The 27882-nt window shown below is 41.2% G+C and overlaps 1 protein-coding gene across 1 annotated transcript; it reads right to left on the reverse strand.

The window, feature by feature from the left end:
- Positions 1 to 27509, reverse strand: LOC148826661 (antigen WC1.1-like). The gene is made up of 16 exons (XM_088926366.1): positions 27452 to 27509; positions 21739 to 22053; positions 17334 to 17468; positions 16836 to 16859; positions 15679 to 16007; positions 14131 to 14440; positions 12739 to 13041; positions 12024 to 12335; positions 11055 to 11198; positions 10670 to 10768; positions 10305 to 10376; positions 9751 to 9837; positions 9095 to 9229; positions 8685 to 8771; positions 8437 to 8508; positions 1 to 170 (listed from the first exon to the last, which is right to left on the reverse strand). Exons 1-16 carry the CDS (start codon positions 27507 to 27509, stop codon positions 1 to 3), a joined length of 2652 nt encoding a protein of 883 aa, XP_088782492.1.
- Positions 27510 to 27882: the final 373 nt, after the last annotated feature.

Here is a 27882-nt window from a genome sequence, read left to right on the forward strand (position 1 = left end):
CTACAGGAGGAGCTTCTCCCAGACAGCCCTGTCAGTCTCACAGCACCCATCCTCTCCCTGAGACTCGTCCCCAACATCATCGTAGTCAGTCCTGTCAGGGGCAGGGGCTCCTTCTTCAGAGGGCAGTGTGGGCAGGACCCTGTCCACTCCAGGGCCAGCGTGGGGGACACCTGACAGAGAGACACAGACTCATATTTTTACAAATGACTCAGTTATTAACATAATACTGATACAAATAAGTATTATGAAAATGGTGAATATCAGAAATGACTGAGTAGATAAATTAATAATTAAATCATAAAGTCATAATCATAAGCCCCCAACTTGTAAAGATTTTGCCAAATATATTCCCAATAGTTAAATATTTGTTATTAACGACACAACACACACGAAATTACACACAACATAAACAAGTAATAGGTTTATTCCATGCTGAAAAAAAAGAAGAAAGAGAACACAACGTTACGGCCGTGGAGCCTTCTTCAGGTGTGAGAGAGACAGGGCAGTAGGCAAAGGTAAAGTAGCGGGAGAACAAAGGCTCGGAGGGAGGAGGAGTGAGAGGCGGGAGCAGGGGACAGAAAGAGAGGCCAATCAAGAGGTGTGAAGTCAGAATGGGTGCAAAGAGGTGTGAAATGAAACTTCCAATGAATGGAGAAAATTTCACAACATAAACATACAGCACACAATTACAAATTTGCTAACAAGGTGTTTTAGACACCTACATCCTAACCATCCAGAAAATCCTCAAACTGCTACCAAGTACAGATGCAGCCATTCAAAATGCACGGGCGATACCGCAATATTTTCCAGTACGCTGTACGCAGTCTACCGCGAGTTACCGGTAAATACCGCGAGTTACCGGTAAATACCGCTAGCAAAATAATAGTATCCGGAATTTCCGCAAGGTGGAGCTAATAAAGCTCAACCTCTCATGTTTGAGCTGTAGCCATCAATGTCTTTAACGAAGATATTACTAATAGTATTAATAATAAATGACCTTGGACAAGCTGTAAACTCAAAGTATTGCCCTGGTCCACATTCTTTTTATTATTGACCGTCTTTGTAAAAGTAACACCACAGCATTTCGCAATCACGCATTTTTTTCCAATCATGCAAAGTACAGTAATTTTTGAGAATCGATTCACCATGCCTTTCACATGCTCATAAAAGAGATTGATTTAGGAACATAAACATATTACCGTATGCAAACTGTACTGTATACAGTATGTATATGTATATTTAATGTCTTAACTGTGCCCGTTTAAGTATTGAATATTTATATGGAACTTTACCACTGAAGGGAAATCTTAGTGCCTGAGCATAAAAAGAATAGGAGCATACTGCAACGCGTGTGAAGGCCATAAACGATATTAATTTTGGAACATAAACATACAGTATATGGCTGGTCTCGGTACTTTAAAGAAAACATACACGAAACATGGTTTCATTATGACCAGAATCGGTCTTGAGATATTTTTAACTTGATTTACAGTATTTGAGAGGTATGTCTTGACACCGATACTACGTAAGTACTGCTCACATACTGTATATGTTTCTAGGTTTATATTATGCATTTCATACGGTCAAATTACTTTTGAGCAACTGATAAGAAGCGTGAAACGGTATGCCCAGGGCGTTTTAGTTTCGTTTTGTGCGGGGACTGCTTTAACTATATCGCCGTGGATTTTTTTTGCAGTTTTATCTAGAACAAGCAATGCTTAAACCTTTGTCTGATTCTTGTGAAACTATCCACACGACAGTTACCTACAGTAGGAGTTGGCTTCAGTGATGTCACTGATGGAATGTTTCTAAAAATCCATCCTCTGTAAAACGTCTTCTCTAGTTGTCCTGCATATGTATTCGCTAATGAAGCTGTGTGTTCTGAGCCTGGATCTCTACATTTCTGTATGAACCAGCTTAGAGGGCTAAAGACAGCTTGTGTTTAAATTGAGTGTAAGGTAATTTATGCTTCTAAAGTCATGGTCAGCATTTATTATTGTACTGTGCTGTAAACTTGTTCTGTGCCTAGTCACATTATTTTATAGCGTTTTTATAGCGTTATCAAATCTGGTGGTGCTGTGTGTTAGTTTCCTGACTCCCATGTCACATGGTCTGTGATTGAATCCCATGGAACTATGACTTTATTTTTTAACAAACATTTCTTTGAAAAAATGAAACGTTTCCCTTGGTCAGAGATTAAATAAAACCTCACTCGCACCAAACAAATTTATATTTCTAAATATCACAACATGATCAAATTTAAGTCTTTTTAATAACAATGAATAGTCACCTATGCGTTACAAAATAAACATTTATATTGATTTGAATCGCGTTTTGATTTAAATCATAAACGCGTGTTTAAATATATGTGTTTAAAGGCGATATACTGTATAAAAGCGCTGATTCTTATGGAGTGTGTTCCGCCGGGGATTCAAAAAAATTATTTTTTTTAATCGCGTATCTAAGGAAAATTGCAGTATAACTTTGTTCATGCACAAACAGTGGCATGTTACATTATAATTTGGGTGTCTCCCCTTGCCAGAAAGCTCTAAATTGCATTTTGAGTGCGGTTTTTGACCTTTTCTAAATTGCAAGCCATAAATAAAGCTGATAAAGCTTAGACTAACTGTATTCTAAACTGTATTACAACGTAAATTGCAAAAATGCACTTGGAATCTGTCCAAGCCCTCCTACGAAAATTATTTAAACTGCGACACTGATCATTCATCTCTAAATAAACTTTATTTTATATAGCGTTTTAGGCGAATAGGTAATTAGATTGCTCATAAACCGAATCGCTTTTTCTACATAAACACAGCGTGATTGCTCTCTGAAAATGCTTTTCCTTTATATTTAGGCTCAGATTTCAACTATAGATCGCATTATTATAAACTTTCTTGGAAAAATGTATTTTATGTAAACCATGTTTGCTATTAATTCATTTAGGGCTAAAATACGTTCATTGTCTTCCAATCGAGTTGAGTTGACATTAGAAGCTTGCCACTCCCGGACTGTTACACCAACGCATTAGTATGTTAAAGCGACTTAATTGAGGTGCCCAGCTACCAGTTAACACTGTACTTCCTACTTTAAAAATACTTGTGAAACCGGTTTAATTCGTCACAGCCAGGACTCCTGCAGAGAGGGGGTTGTACTCGTAAAGTAGAAGCAGGCGAGATTTCCAGCGAATTACACCTCCCCCCCTCCCCGACCCTGTGGTCGTTATCTATGTTTTTGGTTGGTATTATGTTTATATGGTTGTTTATGTTGGTTGGTTGTTATTATGGTTATTAATAATACGATCTATAGTTGAAATCTGAGCCTAAATAAAAAGAAAAAGCAAGTGATTAGGTTTATGAGCAATCTAATTACTTATTCGTTTAAAACGCTATATAAAATAAAGTTTATTATTAATTTGCTGGACAGAGCGGTGAACATTATTATGCATAAGACAAAGATAACGATCCTGATCAGTTTAGAAATCTGTGTACGCTGTAAGGTTTTTACTTCTTAAACTTTTAAAATACACGTTTCGAATAGAAAGAAATCCTCTTCCTGGTACAGTCGCATGAAGAGACAGGCGAAACAGCCCTACACAGCCCTGTCGCAGTACACGAATATAATCATATCGTTATTAAATTCTTTAGATACGCGATTCCATATTATATTAGCAGAAAAGCTTAAACTACCACTTTTTCACACGCTATTTCACATGTTAGTTAAATTTAATTTATTTATATATTATATATTTATATCTCTGACCAAGGGAAACGTCTAATTTTTTCAAAGAAATGTTTGTTCACAACGGCGACTGTCAGAAGATAGGACACAGAGGCTCAGGCACCCGCTGAATGGAAAAGGGGCACTTTAATGTTCTGTATGGCTAATACTAAAGCCAATACTAATATTCAATACTTTAATATCCTTTTCTGTATGTTTAACAATAGTGGGTACTGGCCTAATTCGTCCCTGCTCCCGTTGTTAGGTGTTAATGTGTTGTTAAGTGTGAATTTGTAGCTGTTTCCCTGGGGTCTGGCTTTTTTTCTGGAAAACCATAACTGGTCTTGTCCAGATTGACTGTCGGCGCCCAGGTCTGACAGTGCTGCTCCAGCAGTGCCAGGTTCTGGCGCAGCCTATGTTCTGTGGGCGACAGCGGGACCAGGTCGTCTGCACAGAGCAGGAACTCGATTTCCATAATTAATGCAGATCAGTAAATCAAGGGACAAAACAATTATTGCGCCCGAGTCCTCAATGGGCTTTGACGTGCTAATGCGTTGGTTTAACAGTCCGGGTGTGGCAATCCTCTAATGTCTCCCGACTTTGAAAACCAAGTAATAACTTAACTATATGTGCAAACGTTTCATATGTTGCTGTTGTGGATGCCTGTGGAGTGTATCTTATTTGCCGCGCGCCCTCCCCCCCTCTTTCCCTCAATTCAATTCAATTCAAGGTGTTTTATTAGCATGGCAGATGGGTTCAATCAGTGTTGGGTATTTACTTTGCTTTGAGATTCCACTTTTAAAGGTGATATATAAATTTTTGACTAAAATAAATTGATATCTTTGTCTTCTAAGCTCTCTGTGTACAGTGGAGCCTCCTGTCCAGCCAGCACATGTCCACAGACATTCACAACAGCGACATATCATAAAACGTTTGCACATATAGTGTGCAAAAATGCACTTTATTTACTAAAAATAGAGAGATACTGTATCAATTTATGTTGCATTAGCCTGATTATGATTAAAAAAACACATATAATTAAACATGCGTTTGCAATTTAAATCAAAACACGATTTAAATCAATATAAATGTTTATATTGTATCGCATACTGTCCAGCCTCCATTTCTCTATAAAAATTTACTCTATCACACACACACACACAATAGAAGCAGGAAGCAGAAGCAGGGAGCGTTGTCAGAAGGGAAGAAGGTGACTATTCATTGTTATCAAAAATGACTTAGAATCGATCATGTTGCGATATTTTGAAATATAAAAGTCAATTGATTGTCCATAATATCGCTATTCTATTTTTTCGAAGAAATGTTTGTTAAAAGAAAAGTCCAGCACCAGCTGGGTTTGAACACACAACCTGTAAGTTGTTAGTCAGGCATGTAGACCAGTAGGGTACAAGACAACTCGCATGAACAAGGAGGCAAAACAGCCCTACACAGCCCTGTCGCAGTACACGAATATAATCATATCGTTATTAAATTCTTTAGATACGCGATTCCATATTATATTAGCGGAAAAGCTTAAAACTACCACTTTTTCACACGCTATTTCACATGCTAGTTAAATACTTCGATGCTTGAAATGTTTAGGGAGAAATGGAATACCGGTGTGTATTTTTCCTTTAAAGTACCGATTCCTGGAATCTGACTGGCTGACACCCTTCTGAAGTGGTTCCATAAAATCTGGTATACGGTAAAGAAAGCATTGATAAAAAAGCCTGGATTCTCATGTATCTCATACAAGTATCTTTTAATACAGTCTTTGCTGTGCTCTTGAGGATCCTTGTGATGTTTTGAGCTCTAGTTGAATGATAAGTGTCGCATTTTAAATCATTTTCGTAGTTAGAAATTATGAAACGCCCTGTTAAAAGCAAGGGAGTTTTTATGCCCGTTGAAGTAAAACAAAATGCCTGACAAAGTATGGCTTGGACAGATTCCAAGTGCGTGTACAAATGTGCTAAAGAAATTATACTTTGAGTATACAGCTTGTCCAAAGTCATTCATTATTAATACTATTAGTAATATCTTCGGTAAAGGCTTTGATGCATAAATATTTCTGATAAAGGTAGGTTGTGTACTTTTGTCCAGCTGAGCAATCTTGCTTTCATAAAATATATACGCGATTCAATATTATATTCCCTTTTAATCAAATTCTAAAAGTATGCCTGTTGACTCTGGTATCTCTTTAGTTAAAGACTTCAATGCTTAAAATGTTTAGGGAGAAATGGAATACTGGTGTGTATTTTTTCTTTAAAGTACCAAGACCAGCCATATACTGTATGTTTATGTTCCAAAATTAATATCGTTTATGGCCTTCACACGCGTTACAGTATGCTCCTATTCTTTTTATTCTCAGCTACTAAGATTTCCTTTCAGTGGTAAAATTCAATATCTACAACGGGCACAGCAAAGACGTTTACTGTAAGTCTTTCTACGACAGACCAAGGGACCACGAGTGCCCCTGTCGGTCAACCAATCACGTACTGCGGTGCCTCGCGTCATCTTGCGTCACAATGCGCGACGCCACCTGCAGTACGTGTCTGTAACGCGCACTTTGAATGGCTGCATCTGTATTCAGCTTTTACAGAACACCTACATAAAAGAAAGAGAAACCAAACCTTCTAAACCAAAGACATTACAACCTACAGTTAAATCTCTTTGTGAACCCAATTGTTACAAAATGAATGGGAGCCTATCTCCCTGTTCTAAAGATGCTCCCACTAGCCAGGAGAGGAACTTTTTAACCAAGGGATTCTCTAAACAAGAAATTAAAGTTTCTAAAAACAACAGAAAGGCAAGCTCTCTTTATGAGGGTCAAAGACTAAACTCCAATCTGGTCTTTCCAGTTGATCTGGACAAGCAGTAGAAGCAAGAAATAGCTCTGTCATTCCTGGATGGTTGATTGACAATCATTTACTTAGAACTTAACTAAACTTTATGGTTGCTTTGATCACTGAATCTCACACCTCAACATCTCAGCAAACATCTCCTTGCTTTGCAGCCCCTAGCCATGTAATGTAATTGGAACTGGAATTGGAATTGGAATTGATGACATTACCCAGGTGTACCTAGATTTTTTAAAACACTTACATAGTCACAATAATCATAATAATTGCTTACATTTATATAGCGCTTTTCTGGACACTCCACTCAAAGCGCTTTACAAAAAAACGACAGCCCTAATATTGAGGTGTTGAATGAAAACTGCAGAACAGGCTTCATGATGAGTCACACTGCAGGGGAACAGTAGCTCATGTGCGACGCCTGTGCAATGACTTTGATTCAAGAACCACAGGGAAGACCTATTTGACGGTTCGGGTGTAGCAGTACACTAGGAATCCAGCAGGTGACGCTCTTGTTCTGTTTTAATATCACTGTCTTTTTCTGGACACCCCACTCAAAGTGCTTTACAGGCAATGGGGACTCCCCTCCACCACCACCAATGTGCAGCATCCACCTGGATGATGCGACGGCAGCCATAGTGCGCCAGAACGCTCACCACACATCAGCGATCAGTGGGGAGGAGAGCAGAGTATTTAAGCCAATTTATAGAGGGGGATTGTTAGGAGGCCATGATTGATAAAGGCCGATGGGAAAGTTGGCCAGGACGGCAGGGTACACCCCTACTCTTTTCCAGAAACACCCTGGGATTTTTAATGAGCACAGAGAGTCAGGACCTCGGTTTTTATGTCTCATCCAAAGGACAGCGCCTGTTTACAGTATAGTGTCCCCGTCACTACACTAGGGAATTAGGACCCACATGAGCCACAGGGTTAGCACCCCCTGCTGGCCCCACTAACGCCTCTTCCAGCAGCAACCTTAGTTTTTCCCAGGAGGTCTCACATCCAGTTACTGACCAGGCTCACACCTGCTTAGCTTCAGTGGGTTGCCAGTTGTGAGTGCAGTGCAGTGAATGGGGATTTTAATTTTCTCTGACAATCAGAAATTATAGCAGTATATTTTAGAGTACTTGTAGACTTCTAGGAACTAATCAAACATAATAATCTATAGTTTCACACATGTATTCTAACCAAACAATATACAATTTTTTTTGATATAATGATAATTTGCATAACAAAAAATAAGCATAATAGAACATATCTGAGAAGTAATCTGCTTTGATATCAATGGCTATTAGTGGACTAACAGTTATAGTATACAGAATAGATGTTACAATATTGTAGTCAAAAGTGTTTAATACGATTTTTTAAAATCAAATTGTATCTTTTTGGAAGACTTGATGATTCAGTGTAGAATTCACTTATACTTATGAAGTATCAATGCTCTTAAACCACAGTGAGGAAGACCTAGTAATTTCTGAGTCTAGTAATTCTCTCTGCAGTCAGAGAATAGAATTCCTGGTCTTGGGGAATCTAAAGCTTTGCTCTGTCTAGACCTTACTCCCTCATCATTGATCAGCTGCTGATCAATTTAAATCATCTGATTGGCTGGGTGTGTCAGTAGGTGGGTTTCAGTGACACTGTGATCTTTGTGATCTAACTTTGTACAATTCAGGTCTCTCCGCCTTTATTGGCTGTTATTGATCCTTGTAGGACATGACAGAGTGAAGCCACTGCTACTGCAAAATGCCTGATTCCCCCCTGTCTTGGATGAGAGTGCAACAGAGATGGATTACTGGAGGTTATCTTCCCATCCCTGAACTACCTCACCCACACTGAGCCCCCTGGCTGTAGCCCCCTTTACCTGAAGTGGGGTAACCCTCACTGTCCCCCACATCACTATATCCAGAGGGTGTCTTATCAGGGAGGAGTCTTCCTGTAAACAGAAGAGCAGGTCAGTAATGTCTCTGTCATTCTGACACAAACTGGCCTCTTCATTTCCAGTTAGTGTTTATTTGCAGATATGAAATTAGGTTGAGACTAATTTCTAATGACAAAGGCTACTTTGGGCTGGTACAGGGGTACTGATGAATCTTATTTATTATATCCCACCTGACACAGTGTCTGGACTCTGGGGCACAGTGATGGCATCATCATAGTACTCTGGACCCTCTTCTTTCACAGAGGACATCAGCTCTCCTGAAGCACACAGAGCAATGTGTCACTGTCACTCATCAGAACACTGACTCATCTAAAGAGCAGAACTGCTGGAGCTCGTCAGAACACACTGATTAACTAAACATCACTTTATGACTAAAACACCAGACTCTTAAGTACAGGAGATCAGGGACCCTGATTTCTTCTCCTATTCATGTCTGTCATACATTTAAAACTAATCCTAGGTTTTGAATTAAGATGTTGAGGGACAACAGGGCAGTGACGTACGGATGTATTTGGACAGAGAGCAGTGATGTGAGCCCTATAATCCAAATGTGCCGTGCAGTGCACAGAATCAGACTCACTGGGATTGGTGCAGTGTTTCTCTATGGGACTGGACTGAAATAACTCACCTGACAAGGCATCTGGGCTCTGAGGTAAAGTTACAGCATCATCATAGTACTCTGGGGCCTCTTCCGTCACAGGGGACATCAGCTCTCCTGAACCACAAAGAGTACAGATTCAGTGACGCATATCAGAGCACTGATTTATCTAGAGCACATGACTGCTGGAGCTCCTCAGAACACACTGATTAACTGAACATCACATTGGAACTAAAACTCCAGACAAGTACAGGAGATCAGGGAACCTGATTTCTAGTCCTATTCACTTCAGTAAGAAATTTAAAACAATTCTTAAAATTTAAAATAAGATGTTGAAGGACAACAGGGCAGAGAAAGGTTGGTTGTATTTGGACAGAGAGTGATTTGAACACTATGTGCAACTGAAGAGGAGCTGGACACAGGCAGCACAGTGACCCAGACTGAGTGTGCAGGGCAGAGATCACAGAGAGAGAGAGAGAGAGAGAGACAGAGAGAGAGAGGGAGTCAGATTCATGTGACTGGTGCAGAATAACACAGACTCCGTATTCAGAAGCTGAGATCAAAGACATAGTAGAGAGAGTCAGACTCACTGAGATTGGTGCAGAGTTTCCCCATGTGACTAGACTGAAGTAACTAACCTGACAAGGCATCTGGGCTCTGAGCTACAGTTACAGCATCATCATAGTACTCTGGGATCTCTTCTTTCAGAGAGGTTATCGAGTCTCCTGAACCACAGAGAGAGACAGAGAATTTACACTTCCGGACTAAGGCTTAGTTTGACCATAGAGCTGCAAAGTTATTGTAAAGTGTGATTTAAAATGTTTTGTGGTGTATAGTTAAGCCAGAACTCAGGGGTCACTGATTTATCTGATCTGAAAGGCAGTTTTTACAGCATGCTGTTCCCCAGTCTCCTTTTCTATCAAAACCAATTAGAGCAGCACCCTGTTTACCACCCCAGTATTGACCAGCTATAGTTTTGCTCAGCATCTGTGATCTGCCGAGATAAGGCTAGTGTGAGGCAACATTGAAGAGCTGGCTTTATAAGGTATCAAACACATCTGGTTCTATTTGTATAATTCAGGATTTTCTACTTAAGTTCTCTAAATGTCAGCCTGGTTTGGGATGAGAGTGAGTACTGGACTGAAGACATCCCCACTCCCACACTGAGCCCCCTGACTCCATCTTCCCTCACCTGGTACTGGGTCTCCCTCACTGTCCTCCACATCGTCATATCCAGAGGGCATCTCATCAGAGAGGAATCTCCCTGTGAACAGGAGGGCAGATCAGTAATACCTGCAGTTGGACAGCAGCCTCAGTGTCCTCTACTGGAAGAGAAGCCAGGGTGTGAGTTTGTGTTTATAAGGCAGATCCAGATTCGTGCTGTGTTGATTTTCGTCACTTAGTTTGACACCAGTTGAGAAAAAACCCTACAGGTTTAAAACTAAAAAATACTCTTTTTGTCAGAAACCAGTTGAGTGAGATTTTCTACAAGTGTAAGTCCTCAGATCTTCCTCCGAGGGTGGAGACTAATCACACCTGAAGACTCTCTCCACTCACCTCTCCTGGGGGCGCTGTAGGTTCCCTCTCTGGCCAGTTTGTACTCTATTTCCTCGTAGACAGCATCATGATAAGGGGTGAGTGCTCCCTTAGATAGGGCTGTGTGAGGAAACAGACACTCAGGGTTAACATGCAGGGAGCAGAGTACAAGATCAAACATTGACTACTAAACCTTCTTTGGACATTAGAGCACCTAAATGTTATGCTTCTGGATTTGCAAATTTCCTGATATCTCCATCTTTAATTGTTGATAATCTTTCTTAAACTTCAAATGGTTTTCTCTACCAGGTTTATTCCTCAAGGGAATTATATAAATATCAGTTCCATGTGAGTGACAGAAATGACCACTAGAGGTCACTATGTGGATGGTGAGTTCTCTCCCTACCTTTCCTCAGCTTCCTGTTCTGGATCAGCTGCCCCACTAACAGAGCCAGCACCACGAAGAGCAGAGCCCCCAGCAGCAGGAGGACCAGGGGCGAGGCGGACAGGCCTCCCAGCGGCTGTGTCTGGGGTGTTGTCCTGGTTCTGCCTGAGAGAGGGGGAGACAATGGATGAACAGGGATCAGGAGAGGTGCTCTTGGGCTCATATACAGTTCCACACATGTCCTGTTCTCCTCCTGTTCCCATATGTGGGTATCATGCTTCAGGGTGAACCTAAGATCAATGAAGAAAAGTTAAGGATTCCCAATCTAACCCATCAGGACTGTCAGTAAATCAGTGAGGAAAGAGAGGACACTAGCACAATATCTACACTGGGAATCTAAAAACACTGATCTTCACCCTGAGAGAGGAGAGGAGACACTATAGCAACACTGGGAATCTGAAGAGGCACTGATCTTCACCCTAAGAGAGGAGAGGAGACACTATAGCAACACTGGGAATCTGAAAAGACTGATCTTCACCCTGAGGGAGGAGAGGAGACACTACAGCTACACTGGGAATCTGAAGAGACAGAATGACAGGAGTTATCAATGACAAGGAGGATTTCTGTTCACCTGTAGCTGTTGCTGGACTGGCTGTTGTCTCTGACAAACCTGTAAAAGAGATAGGAGAACTGTCATTATTTTGCCTTTGGTTTTAAAGCAAGTTGAATCCAGAGTGGTCTTAATAAAAAAAAATCTTTACATTTGTTCCTTGAGGTCAAATCTAGGATTGCAGGATGAATGGTGTCTTGTTCGGAATTAAAGCCTAGTGCTGTTCACACACACATGGCTACAAAACATCCAAATCTTGTTACTGATGATCTTAGTTGGATTAGGTAGATATTAAGCAGTGATAGAGTATGGGTGACATCAGTCTAACTTCTCCATTGATCTGCTACCTTGTTTATCTACAGTTCTAAGACTCTCCTCACCTGTACAGGTAACCCCTGCATCTTCCTTGTGTCGACAGTTACTCTGATTCAGTCCAGAGTGACAGCAGTCCCACAGGTGAACCTCACTGCCTGTGCAGTTCACCTCGTCCAGCCAGATGGCGCCATTTCCTGGTCCGAATGAGGCCTCTATCTCTGCTCTCACTGCGTCTCCACAGCCCAGCTGTCTGCAGACCACCTGGGCATCCTGCAGGTCCCAGGAGTCATCACAGACTGTCCCCCAGGAGCCCTCATACCGCAGCTCTACCCGGCCAGAGCAGTTAGTGCCTCCAGCCAGGCGCAGAGCCAGTGGGACTGAAAGTCAACAGAAAGGTTACCGAGTGTCATTAGATCTGTGACTGTAGACGAGAGCAGAGAGGTTACTGAGTGTCTTCAGCTCAGTGACTGTAGTAGAGGTTAGTGAGGTATTGAGTGGCTCTAGAAGAAAGCTGTATGGTTAGTGTTCCTCAGCTCACGACAGCAGTGTCTCTGACTGTTTTACACACTGAACTCACCTGGGCAGTACAGCTGAGGCTGCTCTTCCTGAGGGGCTGGAGTGCTTCTGTCAGCTTCTTTCCTAGGACCTTCAAAGATTAATAATAATTATTTCATTTTATACATGTTTGGATATAAATTAATAAGAATTCAGTTTTAAGCTTTTGTCTGTTCTAAATATGGCAAAACACTAATTCACAGAGCATTACTCTTCCCTCTGTACCTGAGCAGGTGATCTCAGCCACTTCCCGATCTGTGCAGTCATTCTGACCCCAGGGGGAGGAGGGACACTGCCACAGGGTGGAGTCGTGTTTGCAACAGGAGACAAAGTCCAGCCATTTGGGATCAGGGCTCAGCCTGGAGTTTGTCTCTCTGACGGTGCCCTTGTCTCCACAGCCCAGCTGTTTACAGATCACTGCAGCTGTGGTGTCTGTCATGCTGTTGGCACAGATGCTGCCCCAGGTGCCATTGTAGTAAACCTCTGCCTGTCCTGAACAGCCTGCAGACAGTCTCAGGAGAGTGTGATCTGTCAAGACAGCAGGGAAAGTCAAAGGCAACAAACCCTGACAAGACAGCCCAACGTTTCATTCTGAACTGATAAGAAAAAAAACAACAATGTGAACAGCAATCAGTCTCATTTCCTGTACTCATCCAGTTATAACTGACTCACATAATGAAACAAGGACAGCTGTACAATAACACAGTTGACATGAAGGTGACAGGAGTGTGTGGTTCTGTTCATTCAGAATCTGGACAGTGCATCACACAGAGCTTTAAAATCCCATTAGAAGATCAGGTTCTGATCCAAAACGTCATTCTGATCAGCTTGGCTATTCAGCAGCAGCACAACTAAGGAACTGAGTATGAAAGTAGAACGCGTGGCTCAGTGTGAGCGGTGCAGCGCTTTGAGTGGAGAAAACGAGGCTCAGAGTGACATTAACACCAAGTGGTTCATCAGGATCTGACTGGAAGATTCTTGGAACAAATCAAAATGAAACATTTGAGGCAGAAAATCATGAAATATAATGGCCAAGACAAATACACCCAAACAGACAACAGGTCTTATTGATGTGAGAAGTTTAAAGTTTGGACCCTAGAGTTTACTGGAGGACTGAGATGAATTTATCCCCATTCACTAGTGGAGGGGAATTTATCTTGAGTGCCAGAGTTTCTTTCTCTCTTTATTTATTTTCGCTGGGATTTGAATATGTGCATTCCCAGCTGTATCATCAATATAAACACCTGAAGAAGGCTCCACGGCCGAAACGTTGTATTTTCTCTCTTCTTTTTTTCAGCATGGAATAAACCTATTACTAGTTCCTTTGTAACCTACGCATGCTACCCACCTGAACTCATCAATATAAATATTTATTTTAAAATTAATTCTGCATCCAGCTCATGTACTGTATTTAAGATGTATTTAAGCACTCCAGATGCAAACCATATCCACAATGTGGAATTCCAGTATGTGGATTATTTTATTTAGTTAACTTACTGAACACAAGATTCTCACATCCTCACAAGTCAAACATATCTAGGCACTCTAGATGCAAGCCATATCCACAATGTGGGATTAAATAATCTGAATCATTCTAATTTTTATTATCTCCCCTACCTGAACACAGGATTCTCACATCCTCCTTGTGTCCACAGTCATGCTGTCCCCACCCTGCTGAGGGACACTCCCACAGAGACGACTCGTTCCCCAGACAGCCCACCTCGTCCAGCCAGATGGGACCAGTTCCCTGGCTGAAGGAGGCCATCATTGGGGCACTGAGGGCCGTCCCACACTGGAGCTGCCTGCACACCACCTGAGAGTCTGCCAGGTCCCAGGAGTCATCGCAGACTGTCCCCCAGGAGCTATTATGATAAACCTCCAGCCTCCCAGCACAGTCATCTCCTCCCCCAACCAGCCTGAGGGACAGCTGATCTAGGAGCAGAGAATTAGAGGTCAGGGGTCAGAGGTCAGTGTAGTACTAAGAGATCACCATGACCTGCTGTTACAAGTTGAAGATTATCTCGGCCCACTAGGCACAGCAGATACAGTTCAAGTACAGTGTTTCTTGACTTTTGATTAATTTAATATATACACTTATTGTAACAGATTGTTCATAAGCAGTATATATGTATATATATTATTATATTATATATATATTTAATATATACAGTAAGTTTAATATATTCCACATTGTTCATAAACAGTATACCAGATAAGTTATTTTTTCTGACCCACTGTTGGGCATAGAGACAATAGCTCCACCAGTGTCAAATTGCAGTATTCAGATAGATGTGTTTGCCTTAGATCCCAAAGACCTGAGTGTGTTTGTGACACACAGAAAAAACTGCACACACACAGCTGTTGCCTCACTGACTGATCTAGAATTCAGCTGAGCAACAGAGACATCAGCACACACTGAGAGCCCTGGAGATACAGAACAGGGGCTAATTCATACCTGGTGTTTTGGAAGAGGGTACAGCTGAAGAAGGGAAGCCTGTGGAACAAACAGAGAGAGAGAAATCAGACTGTGAACCTTGTGTGAGAAGAGCAATTTAACACCAGAAATGAAACTACAAATAAAACAGCACTGATGTGATTAAGACAGTCCTCATTCTCTCTTTACCTGCTCCAGGTGAATCTCTGGTCATATTTGAGTCTGTAAAAGAGAAGGAAGCAGCTCATTTCTGTCCACAGGAGTGATGTTTCACCAGTGGAGTGTTAGCTGCGTGTGGGGCTCAGGTGTACATAACATCTGTAAACCTTGACTTTCTGAGACTCACTTTCTTTTCAGGCTCCTGTTTAGTTGGGCTCTATTAATTAAACTAATTAAGCAGGTCAGATGTTAATTACAGGATACTGAGGTACAGAACTTTCTTTAATCTTTTAGAGCCATTAGTGATATCAGTATAAATATAAAACTGATTTTTAGTCTTCAGTGTATTTGTGTATCTATCCATCAGAAAGAAAATAACAACCTAATAACACCTTGAGGGAATATTTGAGATAGATATGACATGTTAAAAACACACTCACGTTTTAAGGAATATGTGTTTTCATCTTTGCATCTCTTACATAACTGGCAGTGTGTAACAGAGCAGATATTCAATCATGAAAACAGTGTGCTTCTGTGTGTAAGCAGAGGGAGTGTCACTGTGTTTTAAACACACGATTCTCACCAGAGCAGATGACTCCTGCGTCCTGTCCATGAGAGCACCCTGCTCTGCCCCATGAAGAGACAGCGCAGTGTGAGAGACGACTCTCATTGCCCTGGCACTCAAACACATCAGCCCATACTGGTCCACTGCCCTGTCCAAACCTGGCCTGTCCTGGTGCTGCTACAGCCTCCCCACAGCCCAGCTGCTGGCAGAGAGCCCTGGCATCTGTCAGGTCCCAGTACAAGTCACACACTGTCCCCCAGTCCTTGAAGAACCACTGTAACTCCACTCGGCCAGAGCAGGAGTCAGAGCCGTTCGCCAGCCTGAACCCTGTGTATCCTGCAGATAGGAGAGAACTTCACCAGCATGACACCACTGCAGGCCACAAGAAATACAACAAAATAAAGTACCAATACAGTGAAAAAAACTAGCATATCCAGTATATAGTGACTGAGAAACCAATTGCAGGCATATAATAAGAACAGATATTGTGATGCCATAAGGGATTGTTTCCTCAAAGGGTGCTACTTTCCCTGGGGACTGATCTTTCCAAGTTTTCCCCATACGTAAGATAACGATGTGCAGCTCATAGGAGACAATTAGCACCCTGCTCTAGGCCACATAAAACCAAGAAGGACTTGGAGAAGACAAAAAAATTCCACAATAATTGCCTCAGCCTGGCACATATTGAAATAAAGTATCAATAAATTGTCCCCATGATGAAGGTTTTTACTTACATTTTTCATCTCTACAATTCCAGTCTTAGGCCCGAAGAATAGCGTTGATATTCCTGTAACAGCCCTTGTCATCACAGGCTGTTTACCTTACTTTTCTGAGCTTCATCGGTGAGCAGCTTTGTTACAATTGAAAAAACTACCTACTACCTGCTAACTGTACTTTTTTCCCCACACAGTCTGAGAGCTGAAGGATAGGTTGCTGCTATTAAAACAGGCTTTGGCACAGCATAGGCTGATAAGTTTTCTCATCCTCAAGGCTGAAGGAAAGTTTTGGTAGATATACATTTCAGAAACCAGCCCAGGCAGAAAGCACCATCCCCTCAGTTGTTACACTAAACCACCTGTGTTATTTTCTTCCCCTAGCAGTTTCCACACCGGGCGCTGATGGGAACACCGACACAGCCACAGGGACTGTCCTACGGTCACTCACTCCCCTCTGCTACACCCTGGTTATCTGCAAAAATGACAACATCCTCAAAAACAACAAGCTCCTATGTCTAGTGTGCCAGGTCCAGGTCATATACTGTAAGTTCCAGGCAATAAATCATTGTTTAAAATTAAGTCTGGTGTGTGGGGTGTGTGCTTGGGACTCTGCCTAGAACATGCCGATTGCGTGCTGCTCCACTCGGCAGTCCTCCCCCACTCTCCCCTGGAGATCACTCAGTCTACATCAGAAATCACCCAATCAAAATATGTATCATTTACGACTCTATAACGATTGTTTCCATTAAGGACAGTGATGTGACTCTCTTACCTGTACAAGTCAGACTCACAGCTCTACTCTGGGAGCAGCTCTGCTTTGACCTGGCTGCAGTGGGGCAGTGTTGTAGCTTGGACTCTTGTCCTCTACACTGGAACTGCTTTGACCCGACTGCACCCTGGCCCTGTCCGAAATGAGCCCGTCTGTGTATCACTGCAGGAGCCCCACAGTCCAGGTCACGACAGACAACCTCTGCATCCTGCCAGTCAAAGTCAGAGTCGCACACTGAGGTCCAGGTGTTCTTGAGATTCACCTCCACTCTCCCAGAGCAGAGACTGTGTCCGTTCACCAGCCTCAGGAAACCTGCAATAGAGAACTACAGGCTGTCAGTCTGAGCAGGTAATCTCTCATAGTGCAGCTCATTGCTCACTGTCATTGAACCTGGTGCCTGTGAAAATTAAACTTACTACCCTATGAAAATAAATTACCTTCGTGTGAAAAATAGATATCATAGATTCTCAATTTAAATCTTGACTTCTTATTGTTCCATCCATAAATAGATTTACACCTATGATTAGGCGTAGAAAATTACATTTTATAAATGCATATACTATTACAATCAATTGTACAATAATGCAAAGTGCTTTCAATAAGAATATAGATTATAGAATAGGACAGATATAGATAAGAAAGTAGATAATAGGATATAAAAATTAAATGAAAGAGAGGAGTGTTGGAAGAAAATCTGAAAGGTCAATGTCAAATAGTTAAACCAAAAAATATTTTGTGGCTGAATGTTTTAACTGAATGTAAAATTGATTAATTTCTTCCAGAAATAATGTAGATACATGTTAATCTAATAATTTTAGATGTATATTAAGATCAAAGAGGCTAAATCACCAATCTCCACCTCCACCTCCACCTGTTCTCTAAAATGTGTCTCTGAAGAAACTCAGTGCATTATTAGCTGTACACTGGGGCAAATAAAACTCACAGACACCAAATTGATCAGTCTGTGGAACATTACAAAGTACCCAAATTATCACTATCATTCCAGCTGCTCAACATGCCCATAACTATTACTACAGCGCTGACAGTAGTGCTACATGTTGCACAAAGACTGCTGTGAAATCAATCAAAACAGAAAGTGATAACAAATCCATCCATGAATTCTGCTTCTTCCAATTCAGTGGAGCCAGAGGTATGGAACTAATAACTACAGAAGAAATGGCTGATCATTATCATCTAGTTCACAAAAGAAGAGCAGCGTGTCACTCCAGGCATTATAAACCTAAGGAACAGAGATCTCACATCCTGGCACTGCTGGAGCAGGACAGTCTGACCTGGGCACTGACAGATACTCTGGACAAGACCAGGACTGTCACAGCCTGGCACTGCTGGAGCAGGACTGTCTGACCTGGGCACTGACACACACACTGGACAAGACTAGGACTTTCACAGCCTGGCATTGCTGGAGCAGGACTGTCTGACCTGGGCACTGACAGACACTCTGGACAAGACCAGGACTGTCACAGCCTGGCACTGCTGGAGCAGGACTGTCTGACCTGGGCACTGACACACACTCTGGACAAGACCAGGACTGTCACAGCTTGACACTGCTGGAGCAGGACTGTCTGACCTGGGCACTGACACACACTCTGGACAAGACCAGGACTGTCACAGTCTGGCACTGCTGGAACAGGACAGTCAGACCTGGGCACTGACAGACACTCTGGACAAGACCAGGACTGTCACAGCCTTACACTGCTGGAGCAGGACTGTCTGACCTGGGCACTGACACACACTCTGGACAAGACCAGGACTGTCACAGTCTGGCACTGCTGGAGCAGGACTGTCTGACATGGGCACTGACACACACTCTGGACAAGACCAGGACTGTCACAGTCTGGCACTGCTGGAGCAGGACTGTCTGACCTGGGCACTGACAGACACTCAGGACAAGACCAGGACTGTCACAACCTGACACTGCTGGAACAGGACAGTCAGACCTGGGCACTGACAGACACTCTGGACAAGACCAGGACTGTCACAGCCTGGCACTGCTGGAGCAGGACTGTCTGACCTGGGCACTGACAGACACTCTGGACAAGACCAGGACTGTCACAGCCTGGCACTGCTGGAGCAGGACTGTCTGACCTGGGCACTGACAGACACTCTGGACAAGACCAGGACTGTCACAGCCTGGCACTGCTGGAGCAGGACTGTCTGACCTGGGCACTGACAGACACTCTGGACAAGACCAGGACTGTCACAGCCTGGCACTGCTGGAGCAGGACTGTCTGACCTGGGCACTGACAGACACTCTGGACAAGACCAGGACTGTCACAGCCTGGCACTGCTGGAGCAGGACTGTCTGACCTGGGCACTGACAGACACTCTGGACAAGACCAGGACTGTCACAGCCTGGCACTGCTGGAGCAGGACTGTCTGACCTGGGCACTGACAGACGCTCTGGACACATCCAGGGTTGTCCTTCTCCACATGAAAGCAGATTTCAGAGAATGACACACTCTCATGGAGTTCAGCTCCACGTACACACAGCTGGGTCTAGCAGTCAGCTCCTGGCTATGTTAGGGATTCAGTAAGAGAAACCGAAACCAGTGAATGAACCCACTTGCAGGAGCTGATAAAGCCTAGCTGTGATCCGAAGAAAGCCGTAGTCGAAGAAACGAGCCGAGAGTCCAGGGGAAGCCAGAGATCCAAAACAGAGAGTGAGTACCGAAGCCAAGCCGTGATCGGAAAACCGTCATCAAAGGGGGAAAAACCGTAATCCGAAAACCAAGAAAGACACAAAGCAGAAGAAGGAGTAGCGCAACTAGGAAGCTCGAAAGGAAAACCAATACTGAGCCAAGAGGTAGGAAAAGACAGGTGTTTAAGTACAGGATGAGACGGGGGTGTGGTGGTGAATAAGTAAACTGATAGGTAGACTGATGAAGTAAGGCTACGCCTTCTTCTGCCTCCTCCGTTGCCGGGAGGCAGGGATCGTAACAGGCTACAGTGCATCACAAGAAAATACATGACCATCAGTGCCTTAAAGAAGTCAAAATATGGCAGAGCAGTTTAGATGTTAGTGGTCTAGTCTGAAATATCAAACCTGAAATCATTAATTTACATAAATGAGCCAACAGAACTGTTTCTTCTCTATTTATATCCAAAGCTGCATTGTTTTCTTGAATTCTTAAATTCTGGGCTCATCAGAATCAGACCGACAGTCCCTCCACCACCAAGGATCAGCCCTTTGGACAGCTGGTAGTGCAGCTGAACTCCACTACAGCACTGAGCCCCACAAGACCATTATAAGACACCTGAGACTGTCCAGATCCACTGACACTGACACCAACATACCATTTAAACACACCTGAGACTGACCAGATCCACTGACACTGACACCAACATACCATTTAAATACACCTGAGACTGACCAGATCCACTGACACTGACACCAAAATAACATTAAAACACACTTGAGACTGACCAGATCCACTGACACTGACACCAAAATACCATTAAAACACACTTGAGACTGACCAGATCCACTGACACTGACACCAACATACCATTAAAATACACCTGAGACTGACCATATCCACTGACACTGGCACCAAAATACCATTAAAACACACTTGAGACTGACCAGATCCACTGACACTGACACCAAAATACCATTAAAACACACCTGAGACTGACCAGATCCACTGACACTGACACCAAAATACCATTAAAACACACTTGAGACTGACCAGATCCACTGACACTGACACCAACATACCATTAAAACACACCTGAAACTGACCAGATCCACTGACACTGGCACCAACATACCATTAAAACACACCTGAAACTGACCAGATCCACTGACACTGACACCAGCATACCATTAAAACACACCTGAGACTGACCAGATCCACTGACACTGACACCAACATACCATTAAAACACACCTGAAACTGACCAGATCCACTGACACTGACACCAACATACCATTAAAACACACCTGAAACTGACCAGATCCACTGACACTGGCACCAACATACCATTAAAACACACCTGAGACTGACCAGATCCACTGACACTGACACCAACATACCATTTAAACACACCTGAGACTGACCAGATCCACTGACACTGACACCAACATACCATTAAAACACACTTGAGACTGACCAGATCCACTGACACTGACACCAACATACCATTAAAACACCTGAAAATGAAAAGGCATTTCACCCAACAGCACAGTGGAACCACAGTAGATTGTCACTTCACCAGTGCTAAAACAGTAAAGGCGCAGTGAAGTAGATACAGACTCACTGAGAACAGCCTGCCTATTTAAACAGAACAACACCGAAGTGCCTGGAGACAGAGGATGAGCTACAGGCTCAGTGAGACTGCATAAACACAGAGGAAACACAGAAACAAGACACACCAATCAAATTAAATATATTATGTTTATAATGTATATTGCTTTGAATTATTATTATCATCATATTATCAATACTAGATTTTAATTAATTTAATTTTAATTTAATTGATCATGATGATGGACTCTAGATCAGTGGAGGAGTTTTCATTGTCCTCAAGCTGGAGACTGGAGAGAGTCTCTGTCTCTTACCTGAACACCTCACTCCAGCATCATAGGCATGAGAGTAGCCATACTGTTTCACTCCACGTTTTCCACAGTCCCTCAGCGCAGCCTCTGACCCCCTGCAGGAAACCCCACTCAGCAGGACTGATCCAGACCCTGGTCCGAAGTGAGCTCCTCCTGGTGCTGATACAGCAGATCCACAGCCCAGCTGTCTGCACACCACCATAGTGTCATTCAGATCCCAGTTTGAGTCGTCAACTGTCCCCCACTCTCCACCATGAAACACCTCCACTGTCCCCTCACAGGGACTGGCACCATTCACCAGCCTCACATCAGCACTGCCTGCAGAGAGAGAGAAACAATACCTATCACCATGTCTACAGGATATTTTTATATTAAGACATTTTAGAAATACACCTGGAATTTTTATTTTGTTTTACCTGTTTGATTGGATTGCTAGTCTCTCCCATGGGGAACAAGAGACAGTGGAGTGACAGGAAGTCCACCAGCAGCCATCTTACTTCTCCCTCCACACACCTGTGTCCAGATCCTGTTATATATCTCTCTGTCCATATCACTGTGTGACTGCAGAGGACTGTTCTGCTATGGTTACTACAGTGGACAGTGGCTGTAAAGACTGTGCTTATGTGTTTCTAAAAGCTGTGGTTAGTACAGTGGACAGTGGCTGTAATGACTGTGCTCCTGTGTTTCTAGAAGGTGTGGTCAGTACAGTGGTCAGTGGCTGTAAAGACTATGTTCCTCATATCTAGAAGCTGTGGTCAGAGTGGACAGTGGTTGTAATGACTGTGTTCCTCTGTTTCTAGAAAATGTGGTCTGTATAGTGGTCAGTGGCTGTAATGATGGTGTTCCTGTGTTTCTGGAAGCTGTGGTCAGTATAGTGGTCAGTAGCTGTAATGAGTGTGTTCCTGTGTTTCTGGGAGTTGTGGTCAGTAGAGTGGACAGTGGCTGTAATGACTGTTCCTGGATTTCTGGAAGCTGTGGTCAGTACAGTGGACAGTGGCTGTAATGATCATGTTCCTGTGTTTCTGGAAGCTGTGGTCAGTAAAGTGGTCAGTGGCTGTAATGATGGTGTTCCTGTCTTTCTGGAAGCCGTGGTCAGTACATTGGACAGTAGCTGTAATGATCATGTTCCTGTGTTTGTCAGAAGGCTGAATGACTGAAACCAGGTTTGGTGTATCTGGTGTATCTGGGTCTCAGGCCCCACATGTACTTAGCAGTGGGCACTGACCGCATGTCTGTATCAAGTAAGAGATTTAAACACTAATAAGTCTTTTCAACAGTCTACTTTGAAAATAAGTTATAAAATCCAAAACAGAATCTTATTTTCTTAATAGATGGATGCTTCACAACTTGTGCTGAAGTGTAGTGCTGCAAAAAGTTGGAAAATCTGCAGCAGGAGATATAATTGAATCCCAGCCGCAGGACTTTGAGCTCTTTCAGAGTTTGAATGATCAGGGAGTAACAGATCGAATTATTATGCTGGCTGCTGGGCTGAATGAAAAAGGTGAGCGGAAAGAAAAAATAAAGAGGGACACCTGTCTCCCAGCTGAAATAAAGAAAAGAAAGGCTGGAGAGTCAGCGAGGAAAAGGAAAGAATTAAAACAGAGAAAATATTTCAGGATTGAAGAGCAGGAGTAGTGAGAAATTAAAATAACCGAGTGATAAACTTGACTATGAGAGGAATGCGATCGCTAGGTTCACAAGGTTTAGCTCTAACGATGGAGATTCTGTGTTCTGAACAGTTTCAAATAAAGAGGTGATTAGTGTGACTGGGAGCCTGAATGAAAGACTGAAGGTTTGATTGAAAGACGTCCTGACCCAGTCTGAATGACAGGGTGAGCGCTCGAGGGAATGTTGCTGTTGAGTCAGTCCCAGCCCAGACTGTACATGAAGTGTGTATACTTACTGTCCAGGGCACATTTACAGTAACTAGATTTGTTCTTTTTGATTAAATGTTCATCCACCTTCAGTTTGGAGTGTGAAATATTTTTTTTCATTACACACTTAAATTCATTTTAACACTACTTTTTATTTATACATGTTTTTAGCTATGCTTACATGATAAATATGTGAACAATGTGTTTTAGCTTTTACCTCTCAAGATCTTAATACATAATTTACTGATTGAATTATAGTTGCATTTAATAAAATATATTCTAAAAGCACACAGATAAAATTAAAGGTTGTTTTTATTAATCATTCTTTTTAAAATTCCATGATGTAAGAAAAATGACCCCTATTATTAGTTATCTAAGACTTAAAAACAACAACTCATTTACCTGTGAAATATCAGTCAAATGCAGAATAAACATGGAACAAGAATTAAACCTTTATCTCCTTAAAATGAAGGACTTCCAGGTCAAATACATATTTCTTCCGACATAATAGACCAATTTCTCTAATAAAACTCCAGTCTGAACAGATCCCAGTATCTAGTAACTGCCAGAGGAAATACTTGTTTTCACAGCAACTGAGTCTCACACAGCTTGAGAAGAAAGCTTTGGGCTGTGTGAAAACACAGGAGCAAGAATCAGAGTTAATAGATCTTAAAACAGTTGTTTAAATAACTACAAGATTTGCCTCAGAACTCCTGTGTTGTTACTGGAACTGGACACTGTTGTCTAAAAGCACCCAGTATGGATTCAGGTCAGAAAACTACAACACACTGCAATACAAATACCTATCACCTGAACTTGATAGTATAATATTTATAACAAATAAACACAACCATATGTCTTGTCCTCAGTCATGTTACAATTTTAGATAATTCTGCAATAAAATAACCATAGTCTCTAAAATACTGTAATAAATAACCCTGGATAAAAAAATATTTGAACAATACATTTGCCTTCAATATTCCCATTTGTATTAGCACATTCACCTCCAATAGGGCCACACTTTCTAATATTATTTCTTAATCAGAAACAGTCTCAAACATACCTTTAGCTTTCTTTGCACTTAAAATGTCAACTTCTCTCAAAATACTGTAATCTTTAATAATGAAGAAGATAAGAGAGACAACAACATTTCCATCTCTAATAATAAAGTAAAAATAAACTTTGTCAATAATAATAATACTGGAGTCTCAATAATACTCCAGTATTTAATAACACACTTATCTCAGTTTAAATATCAGTCTCAATAATACTCCACTGTTTAATAATACTTATAAATTATTTCATTAATTCCTTTAATAAAACCTATAATTATTAGTATGTATAATAAAATATGAGTCTGATCAATACATTAGTGTTTAAAAACACACTGATCTCTGTTAACACACTAGTCTGTTATTATACCCTTTAGAGAGGACAGAATTGAACACAATGGAATAAACAACCTCTGGTAAATATCAGTGAAGACGCTGTATTATTGTTGAAACATTTTTACTTATTTTTGTAAGTAAGAAAATTTCCACAAGTTCTAGCACATGACCCAAATTACAGCCAATAATCTTAATTTTATTATTATGGTTAAGGGGTTGTCAAGTTTTATAACATTTTTGTAAAGGCTGATCAATATCTACTATTATTTGTTAAATTAATTATATGTTAGTACCAAAAACATTATTATACAGTAATACTGTATGTCTGCATATAACACTATTAATACACCTTTAATAGAAAATAATTTACAAACATATAAACTGAATTGACATTATGATTAATTGTAGATTGTGGAGGTGAAATTCTTGTTAAGACTACAAATTGTTTACTCATTATTTTTCCTTATTTATAGCACCAGAATAAAATCAATTATAATTTTAATTATATTTTTATGGAATATCCATAAAGCTGAGTTTTAAATTAAACAGAGAAGCACTTCTGCATGCTGTGATCACTACGGTGGGCAGTGGCTGTAATGACTGTAGAACCTCAGATGGCTGGTCCTGGGTTCCAGGATGCTGTGGTCACTATACTAGACATTGGCTGTAATAACTCCAAGTCCTGGGACCAGTGTTTCTGTGTTACTGGAACCTGTGGTCACTACAGTGTTCAGAGGCCAACATGTGCTTCACATATTGTGCTGAAATGTATGTGAGGTGTATATTCCCATTGTCTTAACACATGATTATCTGATTAAATCATATTAAAGAACAATATTTAAAAAAAATACCAGACAGGTTTAACATATAGACACAGATACTGTACATTTATTGTGATGTTGTCCTAAGAAACTGCTCACAAAACTTGAGTCCTGTGATTACGAATTATTTTTTAAATATTGCATTTGTATGATAACATGTAATTAAATATTTAATTTGTATTACTCATACTTATATAATTGCATTTGATAATAATTTCAGATTTCAAATGTAGTCAAAAACAATAAAGCATTCTTATTAAAACTTCACAATTTACAAAAAAACCCTGTCATTAGATAACTAACCTAAAAACACAAATTAAATTATTTAGCTGTTAAATAATAGACAAATCCTGTATAAACACAAAACACAACAACCATTTTTAATTCCTCCTGTAATGCCACAATGTATTGTAGCTGTTAAATTATTAATGTTACACCTCAGTTTCTGATGAGACCCCAGTTAATAATAATACACCTACAATACTAAGAATTTCCACAATTTTGTTAATATTTTTCATTTTATAGCTTCTAAACCAATAATGAATGTAACTTTTATCAGCCTGTGCTTTTCAATGTGAAAACAAGCAAACCTGGTCTTTATGAACCAGGTTATACATACAGTATACAAATTTTATTTTCACATAAATATAAAAATACAAGAGCTAATTGTCCTATGACTGAAAATGTTTTACATTTTCAAAATGTAATTGTATGTCTTTAAAATGAAGAATTCACACTCATAACTTCCTATCATATTGGAACACATATTCTTATAACACCTAGAGGAACTACTTGTTTTCACAGCAACTGAATATCACACAGCCTAACGATAGAAACCTGGACTGTCTGAATACACCAAAGATATAATGGCAGCATTAAAACTCCAGTCTTAATTCTCTAGCATAAACACTTTAGGTGGTTATAACACATTTACTGTATATCTATTAATACATCAGTCTGTAATAATTTAATATCAGTCTCAATAATAATTCACTATTTAGAAACACGTGTATCTCTATTAATGCACCAGTCTGTAATAAGACAATACAGAGGAGTCAGAATTGAACACAATAAAACAATAAACAACCCAGGGTATTTCTGAATCATCCTGTATAATATGATATTATTCTAGAAACATTTTTTATTGCTCACACTTTTTTTGTTTTCGAGTAAATGAAGACTTTTTCACATGTCACAGCATATCACTCAAATTATCACTTATATATAAAGTTTATTATTACAGTAACGAGTAAGTTAAATAACTTTTTAAAGATTTTATACACTCCATGTTTTCACAAATTATCAATAGAGGGTGATAATGGCCAGCTTCTGCTCTATCCATCTATAACATTATTATTATATAATGTTTAGAAATCTTAAGAATATTTTAAAAAAATCCAATAAAAATTAAAAGCAACAAATTATATTTAGACACAGCTAATTATATTTCCTTACTTACAGACCAAGATAAAATACAGTTATAATATTTTTGATGAATACCCACAAAGCTGAATGTAAAATAAACATTTAAAAATTGTTCAACCCACTTATTGCTACATTTCCAACAAAACTTTACTTAATTTAATTCCAGTTGTTGTCTGTCTGTCTGGACAGGAGAAGACTGGTCACTTACTGGCTGAGCTGTGCAGCACCAGGACAGCGAGAGAGAAGATGGACAGGCAGCTCTCCATTGTCATCAGGACAGAGCGCAGCTGAGACCCCTGTCTTCACCCCTAAGCCCACAGGGCAACTGAGCTGCTGCTCCGCACCCCAGACCCCCAGTAACAACACAGCCCCCTGCCCCGCCAATCACACACAGCACTGCCTTTTCAGACTGACAGCAGGAACCTCTCACACAGGTGGGACGGCCAATCACACAGGGCCCTTTCAGTCTTCTCCATATATATCAGAGACACATCACTATTTCCTCTCCCTGAAGACACTCCCAGCAGCGCGGAGGAGAGGAGAGACAGGAGCAACTCTGTGTCTCACTGGAGGAAACACAGATACAGATACAGACAGCAGGGCTGCAGGTGCTGCAGGGGCAGGAAGAGATCAGATATT

The sequence above is a fragment of the Atractosteus spatula genome, chromosome 10, assembly GCF_055471065.1.
Source record: "Atractosteus spatula isolate fAtrSpa1 chromosome 10, fAtrSpa1.hap1, whole genome shotgun sequence".
NCBI classification, from domain to species: domain Eukaryota; kingdom Metazoa; phylum Chordata; class Actinopteri; order Semionotiformes; family Lepisosteidae; genus Atractosteus; species Atractosteus spatula.

What these genes read in the sequence shown, in the direction of transcription:
- LOC148826661 (XM_088926366.1), bottom strand. Translation starts at nt 27,509, where the DNA reads ATGGAGAGCTGCCTGTCCATCTTCTCTCTCGCTGTCCTGGTGCTGCAC. An exon ending in CCAGGGTGTAGCAGAGGGGA is followed by an intron (nt 16,008 to 16,835) that starts GTGAGTGACCGT and finishes TCCTATCTGCAG; the next exon opens with GATACACAGGGTTCAGGCTG. An exon ending in TGCAGGGGTTACCTGTACAG is followed by an intron (nt 11,199 to 12,023) that starts GTGAGGAGAGTC and finishes CCCCTCTCTCAG; the next exon opens with GCAGAACCAGGACAACACCC.